Source organism: Camelus ferus, chromosome 31, assembly GCF_009834535.1.
Source record: "Camelus ferus isolate YT-003-E chromosome 31, BCGSAC_Cfer_1.0, whole genome shotgun sequence".
Taxonomy (NCBI): Eukaryota; Metazoa; Chordata; class Mammalia; order Artiodactyla; family Camelidae; genus Camelus; species Camelus ferus.
In genome coordinates, this window is record NC_045726.1 from 4,113,577 (window position 1) to 4,132,133 (window position 18,557).

Here is an 18,557-nt window from a genome sequence, read left to right on the forward strand (position 1 = left end):
TGCCCTGCCCATAACAAAATTCCCAGGGACAGGGCTCCTGGCAGGTGTTTAAAATTTCGGGAAAAAAAATTCTCCAGGCGATGCTGACACCGCCCCCATTTGGTTTGTTAGTCCAAGGATTCCAAATGAAATTGGTGGTAATTACTCAAAGTTAGTCACGTTGCCTAAGAGAAAACAGTTGCTTGGCTTTATATTTCAAATTCAGTTATACATTAAAAGCAAGCCTCAAAGTCATAGGTAAATGGCCAAAAATGGGAGTGAGTCACAGAGATCTGATCAAAAAAGAATATTCCAGGATATGGGCTGAGAGAACAGTCATATTTCGACACCCACCCCCCACGACAGCACAAGTAAGGACCAGTGACGCTGAATCAACACGTCCATAGGATTTATCAGTGCATTTCGGGAGCGATCCCCATGCTCTGAGATGAGCAGGAAGGAGGAGGCATCAAAAGACGTGCAAGAGACTTAGCAGGTGTTCAGCCAACATTTACAGAGTGACTTAAGTACCTAAAGTGGCTTCTACCCTCAGGAGCTAACCATGGAGTTGAAAGATACAATTACAATAAAGAAACTTAAAAATTATTAAATACTTTAAGTATGTTTGTCAAGTGAGGGCAGACGTTCGACTTCAATTTACATATATTTCCACTTTGAAAGCTTAGAAAACTGTTTCAGCACGGTAAGGCATAACTCTTGAATACCCAGTCATCTCCCTTTATTCTAGATAACAGAAGAATTTACATTAAATCATCTTTGCACAAATTATTGCCCCCATATCTATAATATACAATTTTCTGAGAAAGCAGTTTAAAACCCTCTTATAAACTGAATATGAAAAAAGTATGTAAAGAAGCACAAATTTTAAAACCTTCCATGCAAAAATGTTAACACATTGGCTTTAACCATAAACCATTTCCCAAAGGGTACTCAGTACAGGGGGATTGTTGGCTCACGAGAGTCAGATAACAGCTGAGGGTGAGTGTTGCTAATTCACTGAAGTTCTAGAATCTCTGAAAATGAAAGGCAGCTGTGGATGACACAGTGGATGTCAGCAAGTGGATGACAGCGTGTGGTGCCCAGTCCTCCGGGGCCAGTGGGAGGGTGGAGACCTCCCTGCAGGGGAAGGGTGGCGCCGTAGCCCACAAGTGTGACGTGGGCCCGGGGAAGGGCCGGGCCGGCTACAAAGGGCTATGTCTTAACGTGTAAATACACACACTGAAGGCTCAAATCTGTAACCTCCATCTCAGCAGAACACCCCACTGCCTTCCTGACCCCAGATGTCGGAGAAAGGAAGGGGCCAGGATGAAGGCCTGCAGGGAGGCAATGCCAGGGACACGGCTCCTCTGTCCGCACGACCTCCAACCTCCGGCTCAGCAGGAGCTCCCAGGCTCACGGCTACCCCAACTGCCACCCCCCACCCCGCACATTCTGTGTGTTACCGGGTCTGCACTCGGCAGACAATCTGATTGGTGATACTAACTCACAGTTCCCTGGCATTCTCACATCCTCAACAGACTTCTCCAAGTAAAGACGACTATTTCAAAGATAAATTTAAAATAATTTTTTAAGAATCCTCATTTAGAACACAGACTTTACTATTTTTTATTTTTATTACTCTGCATTTATTTAATATATCCAGTTCATACTTTTGCACTTTCAATGTAAAAGTAAATCATTTTGCAAGAAATAATGTTCAGCTCCAATAAAACTATGAAAAGATTACTTTTTAAAATGCAGTAAATTTTTAAAACACTTAAAAATGATAGATAATAAAAATCAACCTGACTCCAGTGACATTTAAAATTATCACGCTCTTCCCCACAAGAGTTCAATGAATGCAAAAGACGTCTGATATTTTCATTCAGTTTGTGTCTTTATCTCGAATCTCAGACAAATACTTTAAGACTAATGACTTACCTTTAAAGACATTTAAATTCACTTTTAGTGCATATTTTATTAAGTCATTTAGGATTGTTCATAAGTAATTAAGTATTTTTCTAAAATTTCTGCTAAGAATCATTATTATGTTCGTTAACGCAAAACATTCTAATTTTCCAACAAGTATCATGACTTCTTAATGCTGTTTTTAAGTAGCCTGCTAAACTGAGCGTTTTGTGGACTTAAAAACACAGAGGACACCTCTTCTACTTTCCAGGTCGATGAGATCTGTGCGGCTCAGACCTGCACCAGAATCAGACCATCCAGGGTTAGTCCTGCTCACCTTCGAGAACTCCTCCAGGATGGGTCAACTGGACCACACTGGTATTTACAGATTACTGTGCCTCGCAGCTCAGAGGAGGAGTAATCCCACTCAGAGAAACCAGGCTCTACACTCACGTCTGTATCTGTTTTCTTCAACCTGTGCAACAACTGCTTGTCCAAGCACGTGTGAAATGAGTACAATTTTTTTTAGTGGAGGTACTGGGGATCGAACCTAGGACCTCATGCATGCTGAGCACACGCTCTACCACTGAGCTGTACCCTCCCTAACCCCAATAGTGTTTAACATTAGCAGGGTTGCTAACATACTGACAACTAACCAAATGCCCTGTAAATTACTTTTTATTTTTAGTGGAAGTACTAGGGATTGAACTCAGGATCTTGTGCATGCTAAGCATGCGCTCTACCACTGAGCTATACCCTCCCACTCATTTTTAAATTTAATTTTTTTCCCTGTAAATTACTTTTACTCTTTGGCAATAGCCCACAAGGTTAACTTCTAGAGGATTCAGCCCAATACAATGAAATAACTAATGACAATTAGACTATATAATTTTTCCAGATTTGTGACAAAATATATAAATTAAGATACTACCCGTTTATATCACTTGAAAACTGTCTGTACAGTTGGCCCTCCAAATCCAGGAGCTCCACATTCAGGGATTCAACCAACCATGGATAGAAAATATTAGAAAGTTCAGAACGTTCCAAATGGCAACTAGTTACACAGCATTTACACTGTATGTCAATTACTCAGCATTTACGTGGTGTTAGATATTATACGTAATCTAAAGATGATTTAAAGTATACGTAGGTCATATGCAAATACCATGTATGCCATTTTATACGAGGAAGGGGAACATCTGAAGACCTGGGGTTCCCACGGACACCGAGGGGTGACAGCACACTAAAGCCGCTGCAGCCTGTAAGGTGCCATCAGTCAGAACGCACAACGCCACGCTCTGTTCTCGCAGACTGCTCGTGTAAAGCTGGACATCAGCACGCGGGGAACAGCAGGTCTGATCAGCAGACGGAGGCGTGACTGTCTCATCACAGCCAAGCAGAGTGTGCCCGACTCCACCCGGTGGGCGTCAGCTACATGGTGAGCTGGAGCCCCCCGTCCACCACCAGCACGTGCCCGGTGACGTACGGAGACTCCAGAAGGAACACGACCGCTCGGGCCACGTCCTCAGGTTCTCCAAACCTCTCGAGAGGGATGCTTTTCTTTAAGTGTTCTTCTTTCAAGTCTTTCGTCATATCCGTGTGCACAAACCCTGAAAGAGAAACGTTTGCTCGAGTAGGTGAAAATGACATTGCTCAGTTTCACAGGAAAAAAGAATTTGCTGCTGAAAATTTGAGACTATTAATAAACCTTGTTTAGGAAATTACAGAGTTGTGCTCACAATCAAGTAACCAAGTCCTCACCTTTTACTCAATTTAGCTCAGGGAACATTCAGTGAACACTAAAGCACTCGGCCCCCAAGTATCCAGGCCACCTCGTAACACAATGTAAGTGGGTAGACGCAAACAGGAACATACACCCTACGGCGGAAACCCTCACTTGCACCCTGAATTACAACAGAAGGCACTCTGGTGAGTGCCCTCATGGAGGCAAACACAGCGGAACAACAGAAAGGATGAACTTCCCTCTGTTAGGGGCTGGGGAGGGTTGCGGCGCAGAGGGAAGGCAGGCTTCACAAACAGTTCTGACAAAGATTGGTTCCACCTGCCACAGCTGAGATGGCAGATGACTGTATTTCCAATATCCGTCTAAGAAAAAACCTTCTGGGATGATCCAACCCTGATGCAAGCATGCACAGAAAATTAGAATATTAACATGGCAGTGGTGTGTGCACCCGATTCTAAAAGATTCACACTACAGACATATATGCCAGAGGAACTGCAGATTTTATTAAGCAAATCTTGTGAGGTCAGTCTGAGACACAGGAATACTTACCTATAAAATACTTAACTTAGTAATCAGTATTCTGTACAACCCTCAATCATTTAGACTTTTTTTAAAAAGGCAAACAATTAATCCTCATGAAATTAATAATTAGAAAAAAAAATTTTAATGTTAAGGTCATGAAAAATACATGAACTAAAAGTTAGACACGACCTGTAATGTGAAAGCTAAATGTGCGATCTCAAATATACAGCTTTCAAATTGGCTTGTGTTATAATTGAATCATTTATGGCTCAAACTGTAAACCCACCTAAATACACTTCCATTTGAAGTTCCATGACACACACCCGAGTAAGGGTCAGCATAGGCCTGGTTGGTTATGCAACACTGTGTAATCTTTAAAGTTTTCTTTGCCTTAGGTTTTTACTTAGACATAATCCAAAGAGCTTCTCAAAAGCCTGTGAGAAATCATAGGTTTTCCATCATGAAGCCTATGACAGTGACAGCCTGACTGTTGGGGAAAAACTGTAAACAAGCTGCATGTCTTTCCTAAAGAGCTGGTTAAATAAATCGTGGCCCATCCACACCACAGAACAACAGGCAGGTATGAAGGATGCTGCTGCAGAAAGACCCATTTAAAAGGGACAACCAACATTTGCATATTTAAAAAAGCAGGTTATAGATGAATTCAAAGTAGGTTACAAATGAATGATACCACTTTTACAAGGAGACAGAAAAAAAAGAATATATGCTAATGATTGAAAAAATACCTACCAAAGTGTTAACGGCGATGAGAAACAGATACTGGAAAGACAAGTGCTCACGTTTGCTTTGCTCTCTTCTCTGTGCTCGTCTGCAGTTTCCACACTGTCTAAAACAGCTACTAGCTTTGCATTCAGATAAAAAGTAATTGAAAGAAGACTGACAGCACTGAGCTCAGACCGTCTGTGACGAGGGCCTGGAACAGCCAGTCTCGTCCACCTGTGTGCTTCCTGTGAGGTTACACTGTGCAATACGTGTCATCTGCTGTAAAACGGTGCCACTTGTATTTTCAAAGTCAGCAACTGGCCTTCACCCCCTTCGCCGTGGGGACAGCGAGGTGACCAGAAGGAGGGCGAGGACGAAAGGAAGGAGCAGCGGCTGGCGGAGCGATGCTGCGACCGTGAGCAGCCCCGCAGAGCCATGTGGACACAAGTGACGCTCCACCCACTGAAGTCACCCACGGCCCTGGCAACCCCGCCACCTGGACGAGCGACCACAGGGCCTCGGGACACCCAGGTTCTGGACACAACTTCCAAAGGGGCCTCAGAAAGTGCATCAGGAGGAAAAGTCACCTCACAGGTTAGCAACGCCGAGTGAGTAAATCACAAATCTCAACACTTAAACATTCACGCTGTCTTCTCAAAGAGTTCAGAATAGAATTACTTTAAGGTCCTTTTCAATTCTAGCCAAACTGGCATAAGATATTTCCCCACTAACTCTCAACCCTCAGCAGAAAATCAGTGATGCTCTTTAACCTTACAAAACAAAATGAAACCTCAGTAAACTTCGGTAAAAACATTCTGCCATTCTGCCAGAAAGACCTCTGACTCTGGGTTAGCAAATCCCAGGCGCAACTTCTAACCGGCCCTGGTGACTTTCCTCGCAGGCAGCACTCTGTGGGAAGGAGACCCCTGGGCTAGGACATGTCCCGCTGGGTCCCGCCTCTGCTCTGCCGACACCTGCCAGCAAAGACCTGGCCAGTCACACGCCATCTACGCTCTACGGCTGGAGTCAGCGAGTAGACTGGAGGGGACAGACTTCAGCTCCGCAAAACCAGGACTCAAAGATGAACAGGTGTCAGTGTGGTCTGACTCCTTGCTGCACCTGATGTTCAGCAGAGGGAGCCCCCCCTGCCCGGGCCCTCAGTTCTCACTGCCCCGAAACACTCTCTGCAGCTTCTCCAAATTCACATGTACCTTCCCTCAACTCAACAGAAATCAAATTAAAAACATGAAGTGATGAATTAGTCCAGGCTTTACCAAATTTCAGCATCACTGCACGCGACAGCCCCTGACCAACACAGGTGACACTCAACAGTGAAAGGCTGTAAGTCTTCCTGCTAAAATCTGGAACAAGACAAGGAAGCCACTCTCACCACTTCTGTTCCACATAGTATTGAGTGTTGTCCCACAGCAGTCGGACCAGAAAAAGAAAAGGGATCCAAGCCAGATGAGAAGAGGTAAACCTGTCACTATGTGCAGATGACATGTTACTATATATAGAAAAACCAAAAGGCTCCACACAAAAACCACTGGAGCTGATAAAAGAATTCGGCAAGGCAGCAGGTACAGGAGCAACATTCAGAATCAGCGGCATTTCTTTACACTAACAATGAAAGCTCAGAAAAATAAAGACACAATCCCTTTTAAAATCACATCCAAAAAAATAAAATACTTAGGAATAAACCTAACCAAGGAGGTAAAAGACTTATACGCAGAGAACTACATAAAGATCACTGATTAAGGAGATTAAAGATGACTTAAAGAAATGGAAAGATATCCCATGCTCTTGGATTGAAAGAATTAATTTTGTTAAAATGGCCATACTACCCAGAGCAATCTACAGACTTAGCACCATCCCTATTCAAATTACCCAGGACATTTTCACAGAACTAGAACAAAGAATCCTAAAATTTATATGGAACCACAAAAGATCTAGAATAGCCAAAGCAATACTGAAGAAAAAGAATGAAGCTGAAGGAATAACCCTTCCAGATTTCAGACGACGCTACAGAGCTACAGTAATCAAAACAGCATAGATGGTTTACAAAAACAGACACACAGATCAGTGGAACAGGATAGAAAGTCCAGAAATAAACCCACACACTTGCGGTCAATTAATCTTCAACAAAGGAGACAAGAATACACAAGGGAGAAGAGACCGTCTCTTCAGCAAGTGGTGCTGGGATAACGGGACGGCAGCATGTGACTCAGTGAAGTTAGAACATTCCCTCACTCCACACACAAACTCAAAATAGCTTAAAGACTTAAACGTAAGTCAAGACATTATAAACCTCCTGGAAGAAAACATAAGCATAACATTCTCTGACACACATCTCAACAATGTTTTCCTAGGGCAGTCTACCCGGGCGATAGAAATAAAAGCAAAAATAAACACATGTGACATAATTAAACTTACAAGCTTTTGCACAGCAAACTATAAACAAAATGAAAAGAAACTTATGGAATGGGAGAAAATATTTACAAACAAGGCAACTGACAAGGGCTTAAGTCCCAAAATATACAAACAGCTCATAAAACTCAGTAACAAAAAACAAACAACCCAATCCAAAAATGGGCAAAAAACCTAAACAAATATTTCACCAGTGAAGACAAACAGATGGCCAACAGGCACGTGAAAAAAAATGCTCAATATCACTAATTATCAGAGAAACGCAAATCAAAACTGCAATGAGGGATCACCTCACACCAGTCAGAATGGCCATCATTCAAAAAAATCTATTTTAATTAACACACAAAAATAAATAATACTAAAGCTTAGCAACTAATTTGTCTTCAAAAAGTTAATAATATTAGGCAGCAAATGATACCTAATTTATTATTTCACTTGTTCTTGTTGTTCCTATTATGATTTGCTTTTTAACTATTTTTCCTTAATTGGAAACTCCTTTTGAAGGTGACCAGGAAAACTCACTTTGAAAAGAAACATATTAATTCTGATGTTTCTCAACTCCGTTAAAAGATGTGATGAAGAATCTGGTTGAAATTACTACGGAGAATAAGGTTAGTAAATGACGCACAGAATCGATTTAAAGCTACCACCGCACTTGGACTTTCATGATGTGCATTCATACGACACTTACAGCAGAGCCAGGGTAACACGTCATACTGTAGCCAGGGTTAGTATGATCAAGGTCACCCTGATGAGCGCCCACATTCTCAGCAACAGGTTTCTGCCTGTAGTGCACACTGCACTGCAAAGTAAGCCCCTCAGGAAAGGCCGTACACACACCGCCCTCACTCATACAACCTCCCTTTGTGGACAGACTGGATTCACACTATTTGGCCTGCTGTCTTGACAACGACTTCACGCTGACGGAATTAAGCCTTCCTGCTCCAGCATCTCCACTGCGTTGCACGCGTACCTAGTTTACATTCGTCAGGCGGCAGTGTAATTAGCTGTTCACGTGCTGTCTTTCCCACTGTGCTCGCTCCTTGGGGAAGAAATACCTCATTCAGGTTTGTAATTCTGGAACGCAGCCAGCCCGCACATGCTCGGGAAGTCTGCTGAGCGAGTCTCCATGAGTAAGGAGCACTTGCATTAAGTTAAACCCTCCAGCTTTTAGACCATCGTGACCTAGAATTAACTCTTCATTACTCACGCTGCTGCAGTCCGGAGGGAGGGGCGCGCACACACACACACATGCCATCCCTAACCACAAACCACACACTTTACACGTCAGACTCGGCTCACAGCGAAGTCAGGCAGGCTGCACAAAGCATGCATGGAGAAGGCAGTGCCAAGACCATGGTGCAGCTTCTGGATTATCTTTTTCTCCTTTTCTCCCCCCAAAAACGAATGTATCTAAACCTAGGCATTCATCAAGTGGTTGTGGATCCGGAGTGCTAGAATTCAGCGAGTCTCTGGGACTCAGCAGTGCACCGGGACGAAGGCCCACAAGAAAGCAGGGGGCCACCGGGACGTCTGACGGCCCCTGATTCCTGCTGCTTCGACATCAGTGCCAAACGAAACCCCAACTCCAGGGTCCACGCTGGTGCCGAGTGCCGTGAAAGGTCGACGTCAGCCCCTCCTTACTGACCCCAGGGGACCCATCCCCGCACCACAGTTGCCAGGACAAGGGTCCCATGATCACGGGCAGGGGTACAGGAGGACACTCATTTTATTCAAAAATCCAGTAACCCAGCCTCCCATCACACCAGCTCACGAGAGAGAACGCAGACCTGGGTTTAGCACCTTTGTTCTGGCCTCTTAACTAATCATGGCAATTTTATCAATGAGTAATTTGGCAAAAGAAAAGCAACGTAAAGGTAAAAGCTATAAAACTGGAAGATTCCAGATATTTTAGGCAGACCGTATTAGCAAAAAGACAGAGAGACCTAAAGCTCGGCATGATATACCAGAAATCCAACAGGCTGTATTTTCACGCTTTGCTCGGCGGGAAATCAAAAGGTAACGCTTTTAGGAAGTGTCGCCATCAGCAAGCTGCGGACCTTCGACAGATCACTGTCTCCGGGTCCTGGTCTGCCCGCTGGAAAAACGACTGCAGCACAGGGTCGCTAAGACCCCGTCCACGTTATGCTGTTCCACAGTTAGTGCAGAATTTAAAAAGAAAGGTTGTAAGTAAAACCTAAGGGGCGAGGAACTTTTTCCTCATCACCAGTTCATGACTCGATTCTTTTCGCAATCGTTTTGGAAGCATTCTACCCAGACAGCCATCTGTGAGTACCACTTACAGGCCAATTAATGGCTTCCTTCTCCATAAATCAAAAATCATAAATATTTTAATAAGAAGTCCTAGATAAACATATAAACATGTGTATGTCTTTAACAAGTACAACCAGAACTGGACTTGTGTGTCTTTGATCTTTAAATATGCATTTGGGGAAGGAAAGTCTCGGCATCTTTACTACTGTCACGTCGCTGGCCTTGGTCAGCCACCTGTCCCACCTGCCTCGTGCTGCACGGCCCTGGCTCGCGGGGCTACAGGTCGTCATACAGCCCTGGACGGTCAGTGCCGCCCAACTCCTGCCAGAACCAACAGCCTGCTATCAACCTGCTCAACTTTTGGAAAAAACTTACAATTAAACGTCAGCCATGGACAGGTCTTTTCTTTCTTTTCTTGGTTTGTTATTTGCAAACTTTACAAACATGTACACGGTTCTAATTTCCAGATAAGTGATTTCTGATGTCACTGCTGGGACCTGAGATTGTGTCTGGAACACTAAACTGCCATGTTTTCTTAAAACTGGCATCTACTTTGTCTGCTTGTAATCGTGGAATCCCAGACAGTCGAGGCAGCAACCCAACCTCCGTTTTGTTCCTAACTGGACGAGCACTAACTTTGCATGTGCTCAGCTGGCTTGTACCCTCTGGGAGGCTACCTGCTTGTTGCTGACCAGTGTTAGCATGTGTCTGCCCTCCTCTGACAGGACAGCCACAGGATGGTTACGGAGATGCTGCATCTCATGTGGGAGCACGTGATGTGTTTCCATGTCAGTACTCTGAAGCAACTCCACCTGCCGCTGTCCTGTGGACTCGGCACACCCCCAGCGCTGTCTTCTGGGGCCCATGAGCTCGCTGTTCCACTTACTCAGGGAGCTGCGGAACGTCAGCAGATCAGAGAGGGAGCCTGCGTGTAAGACAGTGCTCCCCTCTCAACCTGGGCCTGGGAGCAGCTTAACCTTTTCGAGCTGAGCTTCAGCAGAGGTCTCCCTCCCACCCCGGTCCAGGGGAGGCTGGTTCTGCGGCTTTGCCCTGAAGGATGACGTCCACACACACTCAGCCCCTCCCTCTGCCCTGCAGATTACTTGGTGTACTGCGGAAAGTCCCACTTAAAACGGGACTCCGATCATTTGCAGAATGCTGTGTGTTCACAGGTGCAGAGGGCTGCCACGTGGTGGAACAGTCTTGTGTAACAACTGAGGTGACCAACCAGAAAACCAACAAACCGGCTGCAGGCTGTACATTCGAATTTATTTTAAGAGCCTTCGCATGACCATTGGAGGCTTTCTTTAGCCTGGAGCAGCCTGGACTGTAATCTCGATCACTACGTTTCAGTCCTCCCCAATGGCTTGTAACTCACAAACCAAGCTCACTGGCTTTGCGTCCCATTTAACCCCTCAAGATTTTCAAGTCCTGTGGACGCCCAGTCGGCACAGTAGCAGGAACAGGTGCACCTTAAAAAACGTCCCCCTTGCCTCTGCAGGAGGCTCTGACTTCTGTGGTTCTGAGTCCAGGTCAGACCTGCTTTGTCTCACGGGTGAGCGGCACCTCAGCTGGGCTGGTTTTCCCACACGTTTAACCGGAACACAAGTGTTCCTGACAGATTTCCCACAGGAGGCTGTCAGCTTCCCACTGAGACGTCTATTCTTTTGAAAACTCATTAAACGTCCTCCTCTCCCGTGGTCGGTCACTCCAGAAGACATTCTAACATGAACGCCGGGTAGCGCCTGGGGCACAGTGAAGTCAATGAAAAGCATCTCGTCCGTTGTGAGAACACACACTATGTGACCTCTGGTGGCCCCTTCTCTGTGGCAGTACTGACCCTCTGGAGCACAGCCGGACCCACTTCGCTGCACTTTGCTGGTCCTGCGTTTTTTACAAGTGGAAGGTCTGTGGCAGCCCTGCCCTGAGCAGGTCTACCGGCGCCATTTTCCCAATAGCATTCGCTCCCTTGTGTCTCTGGGTCACGCTGTGACTTCTTCATTATTACTGTGTTGGTCATGGCGTCTATGATCAGTGATCTTTGACGTCACTGCTGCATCTCACTGAAGGCTCCGGTGACGGCTAGCATTTTTTTTTAGCAATAAAGTATTTTTAATTAAGGTATGAACACTGTTTTTTAAGGTACAGTGCCACTGGACACTTACTAGACTACAGTAGAGTGCAAACGTACCTTTTACATGCACCGGAAACCAAAAGGTTCAGGAAAGAGATGCATTACTCGGAAAATTTTGCTTTGATACAGTGATGAAGTCTAAACTAATGAACAAGTACTGTGTCCCAGCGAGCAGCAAACTGATGAAAGATCCCGAGAAGAGGAGAAAGGCAGTGACAGTGGAAACAGTTGTCCAAAGGTCTACAATCTGGACTTTCTCAACTACTGGATACGTGTTACCAACACTCCCCACCCACCCCACTTACTGAAATTCTTACATTCAGCTCCTGAGAGTTCTTCACTGAGAGGTGACTTCTGAATGAGCAGCATTTCACGTGGTTTTAGTTCAGGAACATTGTTCAGCGAAGACGCAGGGTACCCGGCACTGTCCCAGCCCCTCCCTGAGCTGGGGCACAGCCTCCGCAGCCACGCCGTCCTGGGCTGCACCACTCCAGAGCTGAGTGACACTGCAGGTCCTGTGTCCCTGCCCCACAACCCTCTGAGAGGTGCCTGACGATGCTGAAGTACTCACAGACACGAGAGGAGTCTGCTGTCACGGTATAAAGCCAGAGATGTACATAAATTAAAAGAAACAAGAAGTCGTCACTGACCTGGAGCAACTACATTCACTCTGATTTTCTTTCTGGCTACTTCTTTAGCGAGAGCCCGTGAAAATCCAACCAACCCTCCTTTAGTGGCGCTGTACACAGACTGGCCAGCGTTGCCTTTCAAACCAATGACGCTTCCTAGAAAAAGAAAGGAAAGCAAATCCAAACCAATTAATGGGGCTATGATTCCGAATTTCCAGATAATCTACAGTAAACAAACGAGCTACAAACCATTTTCCCTTGTCCTCTGCTAAAATGAGAAATTCTAACCATTGCCATTTGAGTAGTAAGATTTGGGGTCTGAGTCCGCTTCAGACACACAGAGAAAACATATCCAAAAGAAGCGTGTGTGAAACCCCGAAGCCAGGCGGGGGCTTGAGAGCCGCTCTAGCAAGTAAGAGGAACCCACTCCCCTCTCTGAGGAAGACAATGAAAACTCTGCACTATTTATAAAAGCCTCCAGTAGGACGAGGTCAAAACCAGAAAAGAAAGTCAGATAAAGGCTGATTCATGATTCTGTAACACAGACATAAGGAGGTGCTTAATCCCGCCTAAAGAACCAGTCCATCTGAAGACAAACCTTACTGAATCCCAATTACTATCGATCTAAACTACCAAACCTCCCACTGTAAACTGTAAAACTGCAACTGAGCTACCTTCAGTGATGTATTAACTTGGGCCGCCTACTACAAAGATTCCTGGCTGGCCTCATCTATACAAATATGAAAGAATAAACTACAATTCAAATATCAACTATAAGCAAATAAATTCCTGCAGAACAGAATTCGGGGAAGTTATTTTCCTCCACAAGTGACCTATAATTATGATATAAAAATTAATCTAGAATCTCACAAAATTATTGCAAAAATAATTTTACTTTAGAAAGAGAAGACATTCCGAGTATTTTTTATATTATAATCAGCAAGTCCAATATGAAATATTTAACCACACTAGATGTCACCAGCCAGTTAATGACGTAGGAACAGAGGTGTGGAGCACAGAAAGAGGAAAGAGACGTCAGACAGAGGAAACGCAGGTGGACAGAGAAACACGAGAGACACAAAAAGAAAGAAAAATACAGGCCTGAGGAATGGCCAGGTAGGAAGCTGGGGCAGTGTGGGGCACGCCACACACAACTGTCCACCTAGTCAAAGTGATAACTTCCAAAATATCAATGACCTTTCTAGCAGTTTAAAGGAATCCCTTCTGTAATGAGATTCTCCGACTTGATTTTCAATCGTCTATTTTATTTACTTTCGGCACAATTCTCACAGCTTGCATGTATACAAAGGACTGACGTGGGTTTTTCACATGTATCTAAAAAGGGGCTATTTTAGAGTTAAACACATGCCACTCTATCAGGTGACATACACAGGCCAGCTGCCAGCTTACAAGAACCCCAAGTCATTGCCAGGCTGTGACATTAGCAGCCAAAGGTCAACTCATTCAACCATCTTTTGCAAGAAAACTCATCTCTTGCATTTTTAAGGGTAAATGTCAAAAATGCTCTAATTCTTATTAGCAAGGTATTCTTTCCGAGTCTCATTTTCAAAAAAGAAAATGCTGTATCCTGGCTTGGAAAGACACCCCCTGTATTACGGAGGATAGTCGTTGACTTCAACAGAATAGCTTCCCCCTTGTGTGGCCTTCTAAGGTATCACCACTTAAAAGGCAGGCAGCACGCTGCTATCTTCCAGGCACCAAACTGCAGTGAAACTGCAGGTAATTTTGCGTGTTAAGGTCTACAGGCTCATACTCCACGGTCTGTGTGCCCCACAGGCCAGATGAACTGCAGACCAAGAGCTACTCACATCCATCCTGAAGAACTGAAAAGCTTGCTCTCTCAAGAAGACTTCCTCTCAGGCCCCGGTGCTGGGTTTATCAGTGACCCCTGCAGCCGCTGAAGAAATCATTCTTCAGCCCCCACTGTCTACAAGCTTCCAACTCCTTGGCCATATTTTGAAAATCCAGTTTCACATAAAAATCAGCGTATTCAATTTCTCTTAAAAAATCAAAACAGCTGGCCAACCTGGACCATATCTGTGCACAGCAGCAACCTGCTGGACGGGTCCACCACACGGCCTCAGGACACCAAAGCCGGGCGCCTCTGGCCACGTGTCACCTGACTGGCTGTCAATTCCCTGATACCTGGCGGTGTCACTCACATGACACCTGCCCAACCACAGGAAGGATGTGGACTGGTGACTCCTGTGTTACCCATTAGTCAGTTAACCATAGATAATGAAGACACATCCCACCCAAGTTACACAAGTAAATAAATTCCACATTAGCTGACTAAGCATCTGTATGGTACCACAAGATAATGACAAACTCACGCAGGTGAAGACTCACCGACATTCACGATGGACCCTCTCTGCTGTTTAATCATGGTCTTCACGGCAGCTTTACAGGTCAGCATGGAGCCCAAGAGGTTGGTGTGCAGCTGAGACAGCATATCTTCAGTGTTTGTCCTTACTAAGAGGCTATCCCTGCCAAAAAAAACCCCAAAAAGCAAAAAATTTAAAAATGGGATTAAGCAAAACAAACTAAAGGGGGGAGGGTACAGCTCAGTGGTGGAGCACATGCCTAGCATGCACGGGGTCCTGGGGTCAGTCCCAGCGCTGCCATTAAACAAGTATTACCCTACCTCCCCAGAAAAAAAGCAACAACAAAAATACAACAAAAAGAAAGAGGTGACATCACCACTGACTCTACAGACAGTAAGTGAATAATGAGAAGATCCTGTATTACAAACTAACTTATGCTAATAAATTCAACCACTTAGATGAAATAGACAAACTCCCTGAAAGACATAAACGACCAAGTTCATTCGAGATGAAGCAGGTAACACAACCCTCCATCTGTTAAGAAGCTGACTTTGGTGGGGGGGAGGGTGCAGCTCTGCACTGGAGTGCATGCTCACCATGCACAAGGTCCTGGGTTCCATCCCCAATACCTCTGTTAGAAAAGTAAATTAAAAAAAAAAAAAGTCTCCCCTCCACAAAATAAAATTAAAAAAAAAAAAAAAAAAGCAGTGGCACTTAGCTGCTTTAAAAAAAAAGAAGTTAACCTTGAATTTAAAAAAAAAATTTAAAAATCAAGAAACATACGCCCTTTTCCCTGCAAGCACAGTATCAGAAGTGCTTACTGTGAGCTGGGACACCTAGAGAACCCGTGTTAAACACAGCCTTGGAGGCACTGAACTCACCACTGACAGGCCAGAAAGGGTCCATCTGGAGGACTGGACACCCCTTCAGGTGGAGCCACAAGTACCCCTAACTGCTAAAACCACTCCACAAAGCCAAAACAGCTCCAGTGAACTGAGACTGCCACACTGGGTCGTGCTTAGAAAAAAAAGTTTTACACCACTCCAAATATTGCCCTAAATTTATTTAAAAAAAAAAATACCCACTCTTGATTCCATTAGTATTAACTGAGAAAACATGGGTGACAGAAATGAGGACAGAAATCAGCAATCTTGGTTGCCTACAGGAAGTTCTAACTGGGAAGAAACAGAGGGAGCTTTCTGGAGCTCGGGAAAAGTTCTGCAGCTAAATATGTACGTTGACCATGATATTAAAATCAAACTGCACCCTGATCCTAATCTCCATATAAAAGAAAAGAATGAAAAGAGTGTGTGGGTTGACAGACCAGGTTTTAAAAGTTTTTCTTCCAATTAGAAGTAAAACTAGTTAATATGTTAACTTTCAAAGATGTATGAGGGGAAAATAAAGACATTAGACATGTACTTAAATTTGTGACCAACCTGTTAATTCCAGCTGCATTGACCAGGAAATTAACGTGACCTAGAGTTTTCTCTATCTCTTCAAATGTACGTTGGACATCATGCTCTTTGGAGACATCACAGCTAAATGCCAAATGATCTCCTGCACAAGATTAGATTCGAAGTACTAATGAGTTCTAACTTGAATTTTAAAACTATTCAAACACGTTTGTTAAGCATCTGCTATGAACTAGATCAGTTCAATCTGGAACCTAGAGATGAAAGATGATGATGATGGTACGGACTCCTGACTTCAAGGAGCTCAGTGTAATAAACTGGACCAGTGTGAGAAAGGAACAAGAAGAAATAAAGCAATCCAACAGAATGTAAATCCTGAAACTTGTTTTAACCAACAAAAAGTGAGGGGAGGACCTTTTTTATGTAATACTCTGAGTCATCTAATAATATTTATAGTTTTGACACTGACCCCCATGCCACCCAGTGTCAATGGTTTTCTGCTCCTTTTTTCATAACTTAGTGTCTAACTCAGCTAGGTTTTTGTTGAATTGGTTTCCTGGCCCTGAGATAAACTCTAGGATTTTTTTGTTTGTGTGTGAACAGTGGTATGTATATTATAATGACTATTATTCAAGCCTGACCATTAGGAGACATGAGACAAAGGAGGAAGCTGTAAAAACAAAATGCTAAAACTACAAACCATGAAAAAAACAACTTGTTTTACTAAAAACTGTTTTTTTTAATGTCCACTTTTTTGAAATGTTTAAATACCCAAAAAACTACACTTCAAAGAAAGTGTACATTCTCTACTCACATTCTCAACTTAATATATTTTTTTAATACTCTAAAATGGAAATTTAAAAAAAAAAAACAATTGTTTTATCTTCTGGCTAACCTTGCCTAATACATTAACATTAAAATCACCTCCTCAAAAGAAAAAAGCCACATGATATCACTTACATGTGGAACCTTAAAAAAAAAAGACAAATGAACTTATTATTTATAACTTAGATGACTGATTTCTTGAATATGTGTAAGCACACGTGCTTGTCATTTATGATTGGATTACCGCATTCTGTTGATTCTTATTTTGTGGCTGGCTTTATTCCTTAGATAACTATGTTAAGTTTAAAAAGCTAAAGCTCTAATCTGTTCTTAGAAACAATGATCATATACGTAAAGTAAAAAAAATTCATGCAGTATATTGTATTTATTTACATGCAATATAATGTATATGTGCAAACTGCAGTCATTCTACCTAATAAACCTGAGAAAGAAAAAAAAATTAACTCCTCAAACCCCTGAGACAGTAAAGTCATGCAAGAAGTGACACTGTTGGGGTGAAAACCAATCACTCTTGGACCACGTAATACAAGGGAATTCAAGGCCCCCAAGCACCTCCTCACTCTTGGCTTCCACCTGAAGCGGTGCTGGGCCCCAGACCCCAGACACCCACCAGACAGTTCTCATCTGGCCCACCACTGCGACGGCCCGGCGTCACCCACAGGGCCACCACGTCTCCACCTCCGTCCGGGCGACGGGAGGCAGCACACCCGAGCGGCACGGAGCACCCCGGGCGCCTCCCGGGCCTGGAGCCCGCGTACTTTCCTCCGGAGGCGCCACCGCGCCCCGCGCGCGCGCACACACACACACACACACACCCCCTCGGGGCCGCGTGGGCGGCGCTCCGTCACGGCGCCCGCCAGCAGCCGCGGGCGCCCCAGCCACCCTCCTCGCTGAGCGCAGCCGCTCGCGGCCTCAAACGTCCCGTCCTCCCTGCCCCGAGGTCACTAACAACAGGAACAGATGGTGTTCACGTGCAGCAGCAGGGAACCTGGTCGGACGAAGCTCAAGGCCTCTGCCAGAGTCACCGGGACAACGTGGTGACGTAAGCGCTTCGCACGCACGGGAGCGGATCGGATGCCGCCTGCGCGTGCGCACACCGCCATCGCGCAAGGACACTTGCTCGCGGGCCGAGCAGCCTCGCGAGACCACAGTGCACCTGCGCCATGGGCCGTGCGCCGACGTTTGTCCCACAAGGTGGACCTGGCCGCTTCCTGGAGGGGCCGTTGGCGGCCGCCCCTCGGACCAGCACCGGCCGCGGCCCACACTCGCCGCGAGGGGGCGGGGCGTCCCCGGTTGGTACCCACCGCCCAGGTCCCCGGCCGCGGCTCTGGCCCCCTGCAGGTTCCGGGCGACGATGGCCAGTTGGTAGCCTCTCTGGGCCATCAGGCGGGCCACCGCCCTGCCGATGCCTCGGGAGCCTCCGAACACGGCGCACACCTTGTCCATCTGGGACGGGGAGCGTGCAAGGGGCGGCCCTTTCCAGCGGCCTCGCGCTTTCACACCACCGCGGCTCCAAGCAGCCGCAACGCCGCCGCGGACTGCCGCGAGGGCGGACAAAGGCGCTCAGTATCGCGTCGGCGAGTCGACGTCAGCGCGCGCCGGGCTCTGGGC

General features: G+C 45.3%; 1 protein-coding gene across 1 annotated transcript; it reads right to left on the bottom strand.

The window, feature by feature from the left end:
- Nucleotides 1-1,580: 1,580 nt before the first annotated feature.
- On the bottom strand, nt 1,581-18,557 carry CBR4 (carbonyl reductase 4). Its single transcript, XM_032471201.1, has 5 exons — nt 18,251-18,557; nt 16,125-16,245; nt 14,711-14,847; nt 12,362-12,496; nt 1,581-3,497 (listed from the first exon to the last, which is right to left on the bottom strand). Exons 1-5 carry the CDS (start codon nt 18,390-18,392, stop codon nt 3,319-3,321), a joined length of 714 nt encoding a protein of 237 aa, XP_032327092.1. The 5' UTR covers nt 18,393-18,557; the 3' UTR covers nt 1,581-3,318.

Bases quoted from the DNA above. Each gene is read 5' to 3' on its own strand.
- CBR4 (XM_032471201.1), bottom strand. From the start codon at position 18,392: ATGGACAAGGTGTGCGCCGTGTTCGGAGGCTCCCGAGGCATCGGCAGG. The intron at 16,246-18,250 runs GTGGGTACCAAC...AATCTTGTGCAG, and splicing joins CGCGGCCGGGGACCTGGGCG to GAGATCATTTGGCATTTAGC. The intron at 12,497-14,710 runs GTGAGTCTTCAC...TTCTTTTTCTAG, and splicing joins AGGGTCCATCGTGAATGTCG to GAAGCGTCATTGGTTTGAAA.